Here is a 7,799-nt window from a genome sequence, read left to right on the forward strand (position 1 = left end):
TGTAGCCTCATGGGAGCACCAACGGGAAGGTGATATGAAGCCATCTGACCCCAAGCCTGTTTATCTGGCTATTGAAGCCACCAATAACAGTGTCAATGACAGTAGCTATGAGCAGGGGCCCAGTGACTGGCTTTTGCCAGGGCTTTATGGGTGACTCTCTCCCCCTTCAACAAACACTCATTAATGCTCCCACCTCCTTATTATCCATACTGTGCTAAAGACATTGTGAAATCCCTAGGCTCTTCTTTCCCATCCTGAAGCTAATTATAACGATTGCTGCAGGCCTGACCCACCCTGACCAGACAGTATAAACTCAGGGCAGATGCCCTGGAGAAATCACTCGGACGTCCCAGGGACCCAGGATTTCAGGTCAGTGGTTGATAGGCAGTATTCAATCTCTCCTTCTCATTTTCCTTCTCCTTTCTATCAATATCTCTGGTTCACCCCCTCTCTTAACTCCTCCTGGCAAGCTTTCTAGATAACAAGGTATCACCTCCACAGCACACTGTGGGATGCTAAATAAGTCTGGGAGCACATAGAAAGAATGCGAGAGAAGGCATAGATTAAGCCAAGTCAGGACTTTTGAACATTTAGAGCCATAGATTTTAGAAAGTAATTTCAAAAGAAATCAGCCAGGCCAATGGTATTCAATAGTGTGTGATGAGGCTTGGCATTCATTATGTATACCCTGGTGCCAGCTTTAGGGTCAACGACAGTGTTAGCATGGGTCTGGTGTCACCCTCATTCTTTGATTCAGCAAAAACAAGTCCCTTTTATCCATTTTCCTTTCATTAGGTTTCTATGTAAATTTTCATTGTGAAACTTAGTTTTGAAAAATACTGATCTTACCCAGCATCTCATCCTAGTGATGACTATTTGGAGGTCCAGGGACTAAAGAGGACTTTCAAAGGCAGCAGGGCCAGTTGGTAGCAGAGCTAGGTCTAGAACCCAATCTTGCCTTTGAATTCTTCTGTGTGCATTTCTATGGCCCACTTGTAGGCATATATTTGTGTCAGGTTGGTTGGAGCTCCACGCCACACTTCATGGATCAAGATATTGTTAACTTTTATAAGGGAAACAAATGCTTATATATAGAACAATACACCATACAGAGAAATTTAATAGGAGTTCAGAGTAGGAGTTGCAAGGATACAGGGAAGATACATTAAACTCTGAGTTATGGAATCATAGATCGTTTGATCTGGAAAGAATCTTAGTAACCACAGATTTTAATTCCATGATCTTATAGATGCTGATTTTGAGAATTGAAGTTGAGGTGACATGACCTTGTATGTCTGAGCTTACTCTGACCTGATAATTAATTTGGCAGAGCTAGAGACTCAACCTGTTGATAAATGATACCATATCCAGTGGCTCTAATGCCAAAAGACCTGAATTGTTGGCAAGGACAGGGGATGGCTTTTGAGGGAGGGAAATCAAAGACAACTCTAAGCATGCCCACTGGGAAGATAAGAAAGAAGGCATGTGCCTGGAGGGGTGGTTTGGTGTCCACGAGATATACTCATACAAGTGTGTCAGGGCCAGATGATGATGAAATGGGCAGTCACTGTAGACTATGGAGCTTGGGTGGGGATGTTGTGAAAGCATACCTAGAACACAGGTCCAGTACCTCCCAGAGGTCAGGCTGGATTGAAGGTAGAATACAGGAATACAGGCACAGGTACAATGCCTATTAAGAAGACAAAGTTACATTTCAGGGGCATGTGAGTGGTGCAGTTGGTTAAGCATGCAATTCTTGATTTCAGCTCGGGTCATGATTTCATGGTGGTGGGATTGAACCCTGCCTCAGGCTCCATGCTCAGCATGAGTCTGCTTGCGATTCTCTGTTTCTCTTCCTCTGCCCCTCTCACTCATGCTCGTGCTCGCTCTCTCTCTCTCAAAAATAAATAAATCTTAAAAAAAGAAGACAAAATTATATTTTAAAGACTAATTTATCGAACTTGCTGGTTAATCAGACATAGAGTAAGGAGAAGGGGCGGATGAATAGGCTGGGAGGAGTAGAAGATTGATTTGACTTCTGATCTATTTGGTTGGGTGGGATGGCAAGAAGTCCAAAGGGAGGTGTCCTATGGACTGTTGGAGGTAAAGAAGCATGTTCAGTCGGGGCTTGGGAGGCTTTAGACCAAGGTGATCACTGCAGCTGTGGCAGTGGATAAATGGCAACTCCATGGGAGTATGACTGAGAAGTGCTTAGAACTTACACTTGTGACTTCCAGCCTTAGGGACACTGCCAAATGGAAGGGAGAATCTACAGGGACCCGAGAAGGGGAAAATGGAAGTGTGAAGGGAGTCAGTCAATGTCAAGATCTCTGAGGAGGCAGAAGCCAAATACCAGAAGAATCAAAACAGTCTTTAGATTTAGTTCCAGAGAATTTAATATTGGCCTTGGAGAGAGCACTGTCCACATAGAAAATGTGTAGAAGAACAAGGTGGGGGTGTGATGGAGAAAGCCCAGTGCTGCTTGGGTGGTGGTTTTTGACTCAGGACAGGTGGACTGATGAAGTCTGAGACAGCCAGAGATGGTATCCAGGGAGGACAATAGGCCAGAGTCCAGGGAAAGTTCACTTGGGGGCACTAGGGAAGGGAAAGCTTAGGGGAAGGAGGGTGTGGTGCATTGGGAGGGACCATGACAGATTCTCAGCCCCGGGACCTCAGGCTCTCTGATGGACTAAAAGCTGGCTGCTCACTCCAATTCACTTCATCGCAGTCTAGCCAGAACCCAGGAAGGGGGTGCCTGATATGACAGTCTTTGGGAGAAATACTGGGATTTGAGGTTGGGCCAGGACAGGAGGCTTCTGGGGCCCCTGGAGATTTAGCTGGACTGGACCTGCCCTAAATTCCTGCCCACCCCTACGTTCACACTGACCAGGAGTAAGAATCATCCTCCCCACTAAGAGCCCTCCACTGTATCTGTCCATGCCAGAACTTGGCATAGTTGCTAGCCTGCCCATTATTTTTGCAGCTATAACCAAAGGAGCACCAGTAGTTTGGCTGAGAGAGAGCACGACAAAGTGTGCTTGCACTGAGGCCACACAGCTGGTGACCTGGCTGGGCTGAGGATCATCTATCTAGTACTTTGCTGCTCAAAGTGTGGCGAGGGATCAGCAGTGTTCATATCACTTGGCTGCATGTTTGAAATGCAGTCTCAGGTTCCAGCCCAGACCTTGGGAACCAGAACTGGCAGGTGATTTATATGTTTCCTGGAGAGTGAGAAAAACCCCATGGCAAGATACTACATGTAAGTATCGTGATTTATATGTTTCCTGGAGAGTGAGAAAAACCGAGATGGTGTACTAGTTCCCCAACCTAGCTGGTCGTGGAGTCACTTCAAGCCCTGGTGAATCAGAACCTTCATGTGACTCTAGGGCCTGGCTGAGCAGTGGGACAGGGTTTGAGCTCAGCTCATCCTCATACTGGGAGGCTGGCGCACAGCCAACCTCAGTCTCAGCCCCTGGAAGTACTCCTGTCTAAACTCTTTGGAGAACCTGTTCTCTAGTTTTCCCAAGCTAGCACTATGATGGCCCCAAAGGAGAGTGAAGCAGAGCTGCCTGGAGCTTGCTGGGCTGGGGAGACCATGGAAGATTCTGGCAAGCCAGTTATCCATAAGCAGTCTAGAGAGATTTTTCTACCCTGTGATTTGGTGGTTTGGGGGTTCCCCAGGAGGTCTGCCCCCCAGCTCTCCCCACCCTTCTCTGATAGCCCTTCTCTCCTTCCCCCTCAGCAAGGACAAGCCGCCCACAACCACAGGAATGTGCTCCCTCCCCATGGCAAGATACTACCTGTAAGTCTTCCTGGAGTTCTCACTTGCTGAACCAGGGGTCTGGGGATGATGTGGGAAGACAGAAAGAAGGCTGAGGGGAGAGAGGCAGCTCCTTCTCATCGAGAAATCTCAAGTGCCCCATAATTAAGCTTAATCATCACCATCATAACAATAGCTCTCTTCCCTGACCACGGATGCCAGCCTTTCTGCTACCTTGCCTCCCTCCTGAGTAACCTACAAGGAGGGCATAACTGAGTCCATTCATATTTGGAAACTGAAGCTCAAAGGGGTTAAATAAATTACCGCATGTCACACAGAGGCAGGACTCACGCTCTGTGCTGCTCTGTCCTTTCCCTAAGGGCTCAGAGACAATTTTGAATCTGTGATGGCATCTTTATGGGTTGGCCTCTGTGGCCTTTCCTCCCTATCTGCACTCCCAACTCCCTTTCACCTCATTTGACATTTGAGACTTTCCTTACAGGTTACACTTTATTGCCTGTGATTTTTCACTATAAACTGCCTCCAGCCCTTTGAGGAACGAGATGAGACATAAGGCGAATAAAACAGGACTGACTTCTAGGCCGCATTTCCTCAGCTCCTCCATGGGCCTGCCCTGTCCTAGACACCAGAGGGCCGGTCGGGGCCTCTAGAAATTACAACGTGCCTGAGAGGACAAAACATGTGTGCACGGAGCACCCACATAACAAGACAGACGTCAGCCTTTTGGGGTATCTCACTTGGGTTCTGGTCTCCAAAGAGAATGTTGCCCGCAGATGAATTTCCTCCAAGCCCTGGTTGTCCAGGTTGGAGAGGGAAGGCTGGCTAGCAAGCCCAAGGTCTTTCCAGATCTTTCTTTTTATTATACCAGTGAACCTAGGGTTCACATACATACAGTCCTTAGCTCAGGGTAGTATAATTAGCTGTTATTGAGAGAGAAAAATCTCCTGGAGGCGATGGCATTGGCCCCAAGTTTCTGCCCTTGGGAGATCAGGAGGGCTCCCCAGGTCCTGAGAGCAGCTGACAGACATTTTGAAACCAGCCAAGCCACTGAGCTAATAACCTGCGTGACTTTGATGTTGCACACACTCTCCATGGTTTCCTCCCTGCTCCCAGCACGTATTTACCCTCCCAGGCTGATCGATGGAACCACCGCCAATCCCAAATGACTGTAATCACGCCCTGCTCCGGCTCTTCACCAGCCTCCTAAACTTGGCACCGATAATGCAGGGCCGCCCCAGAACACACCTCACATGGAATGGGGCGGGGGCACGTTGGCACCCCTGCTGTCACATAGGATATACTTTTTTTCCTGATTTGTGGATTTTGTTCTATAGAAAAGCCTTTAAAATATTTGAAAAGCATACCACACTTTATTTTTTTCAAGATTTTATTCATTTATTTATGTTTTACTTATTTATTTATTTATTTTAGAGCAAGTAAGCGCAAAAGGAAGGGGCAAAAGGAGAGGGAGAGAGGAGCTCAGGCAGACTCCGTGCTAAGCACAGAGCCTGATGTGGGGCTTGATCTCATGAGTCTGAGATCAAGACCAGAGCCGAAATCATGCGTTGGACGCTTTGCCGACGGAGGCGCCCAGGTGCCCCACAAACCACACTTTATTATACATTCAAGTAATCCTCTTTGCTGAAGAAAATGAAACATTTTGTGAAACTGGGTGAGGCCCAGAAAAACTGGGATAAGGCTCACTCTATCCTAGAGACGTCTGGGCCTCACTGGGAGATTTCTCAGGAAGGGCACGTAAAGGGAGTAGCATAATCAGGAAAACTCTGTCTGCCCATCAGTGAGAAGGTACTAGATTTCCTCACTACCCTGGGGGCCCTGACCAAAGCCAGCGCTGGAAAATGGAGCCTCTGAGAATCACAAGTTCCAGAAGACCTTCCCTTGCCTTAAGGCTGACCTGGTTTCACTCGCTCTTGGGTGGGGTCATGCACCTACTTGTAGGAGATGAACACCTGAGTGCTCTGTGTGGTATGCCAGAGCATGGAGGTGGGGAAGACTTTGGGGCTTGGCGGTGCCTGAAGGGAGCAGGCCATCAGCGCCACTGTCTTGTTACAGAATTAAGGATGCGGATCAGAAGGCTTTATACTTAAGAGGCGACCAGCTCCTGGTGGGAGATCCCAGTGCAGACAATTGCTGTGCAGGTGAGCATGTGGGGTCCCCCTCCCCTCAGACACACCCATGCTCCACCTGCTGTCAGCTCTCCCCTTCCCTCCTGCCTCTGGGGACAGTAAGAAGAGGCAGGGAGCAGCTGAGGACCTCTCCTTCTGAGGGTGTCATGAACACTGCAAGGGTCCCAGTCTGCCCAGCAGCCTCTATGCAGGGGCCAGGCCAGGTATCCCTGGTGTAGCTCTTGTCTGCCCGGGCTTAGCTCACTGAGAGCTTGCCATCTTGGTCCTTTATCTCCTGGCTCTCTTCTCTCTCTTCCCTCCCAGAGAAGATCTGCATACTTCCCAACAGAGGCCTGGACCGCACCAAAGTCCCCATCTTCCTGGGGATCCAGGGAGGCCGTCGCTGCCTAGCCTGTGTGGAGACAGGAGAGGGGCCTACCCTGCAGCTGGAGGTGAGAAACCACGCTGTGTTCTGGGGGGCCCTGTGGACATGGCCGGGCTTCCAGGGTGTTCTGGCCTCTTGGCACCCATTTGTGGACTCCTAGCCAGATCCACACCTGCCTCCCCTTCCCTCTGCACCTAATGCCAAGACCCCTGCCCTCCAGAACCTACTGGAGGCACTGCCCTGGGTACAGATCCTCCCTTTAAAGTCCCTCATTGACCCCCCCCCCCCAGCGGGCTTCTAGGGCTGATAGCTCAGCCAGTGGCTTCATCCTGCAGCAGCCCCCTTGCCCCCACAGGATGTGAACATCGAGGACCTGTACAAGGGTGGTGAAGAGGCCACACGCTTCACCTTCTTCCAGAGAAGCTTGGGTTCAGCCTTCAGGCTTGAGGCCGCTGCCTGGCCTGGCTGGTTTCTCTGTGGCCCAGCTGAGCCCCAGCAGCCAGTACAACTTGTCAAGGAGAGTGAGCCATTGGCCCGCACTGAGTTCTACTTTGAACAGAGTCGGTAGGGAGGCAGGAGGCTGAGTTCCAGGCTGATCCCCCAAAGCAACCTCCTCCTGCTCAGGATCTGTGTGGTAGGTAGGATAACACCCCCAAAGACGTCCACATCCTAACCCTCAGAATCTGTGAATGCTTTACCTCACAAGGCAAAAGGACTTGGCAAACGGGATTAAGGTAAGGGTCTTGAGATGGGGAGACCATCCTAGATTATCCCAGTGGGCCCAGTGTAACCACAAGGGACCTCATGAGAGTGAGACAGGAGGATGAGAGCCAGAGACTAGAAAATGCTATGCTGCTAATTTCAAATGTAGTGAATGGAGGCTACCAGTCAGTGAATGCTGGTGGTTTCTAGAAGCTGGAAAAGGCAAGGGAAAAGATGCTTCCCTAGAGCTTCTAAGAGAAACAATTGAATTTTAGTCCAGTGAAACCCATTTCAGACATCGGACCTCCAGAACTGTAAAATAATAAATGTGTGTTGCTTTAAGCCACCAAATTTGTGGTAATTTGTTACGACAGCAGTAGGAAATTAGTAGGAGGCCTTAGTAGGCTCCTGTGAACAGTGTTTAATGAAAGGTGCATGGTTCACTCGGTGTGTCCTTGGAAGGCTGCCCACTGCTTCTCTTGTAGCCCATCTGCTCCAGAGCTTCTAGAAATAGCCAGAAGCTGCAGGAAGAACCCAGCTTTCCCCCACCCATCATGCATGGACAACATCTCGGGCTGCTCACGATTGTAGTTTTAGTTCAAATCTTGTGATTTGCCAATCAGATATTTCACAGTGAATATGTCATTCAGCCGACTGACCCATGCCACTGGTTGTCTGCTAGTGGACGTGTAAGGAGCAGTGAGGGAGAGATGGCGAGTTTGTCCTGGGTGTGTTGAGTTTAAGGCTGTGGTGAAACTGATGGGCTCAGGTCAGGTGACTTGTCCCAGCCAGTGATACAGGGCTG

General features: G+C 49.3%; 1 protein-coding gene across 1 annotated transcript; it reads left to right on the forward strand.

The window, feature by feature from the left end:
• Positions 1-289: 289 nt before the first annotated feature.
• IL1F10 (interleukin 1 family member 10) lies at positions 290-7,345 on the forward strand. Its single transcript, XM_082743440.1, has 5 exons — positions 290-369; positions 3,743-3,802; positions 5,855-5,940; positions 6,232-6,359; positions 6,648-7,345. Exons 1-5 carry the CDS (start codon positions 323-325, stop codon positions 6,858-6,860), a joined length of 534 nt encoding a protein of 177 aa, XP_082599566.1. The 5' UTR covers positions 290-322; the 3' UTR covers positions 6,861-7,345.
• Positions 7,346-7,799: the final 454 nt, after the last annotated feature.

Source organism: Mustela nivalis, assembly GCF_964662115.1.
Source record: "Mustela nivalis genome assembly, chromosome: 8".
Classification (NCBI taxonomy): Eukaryota; Metazoa; Chordata; class Mammalia; order Carnivora; family Mustelidae; genus Mustela; species Mustela nivalis.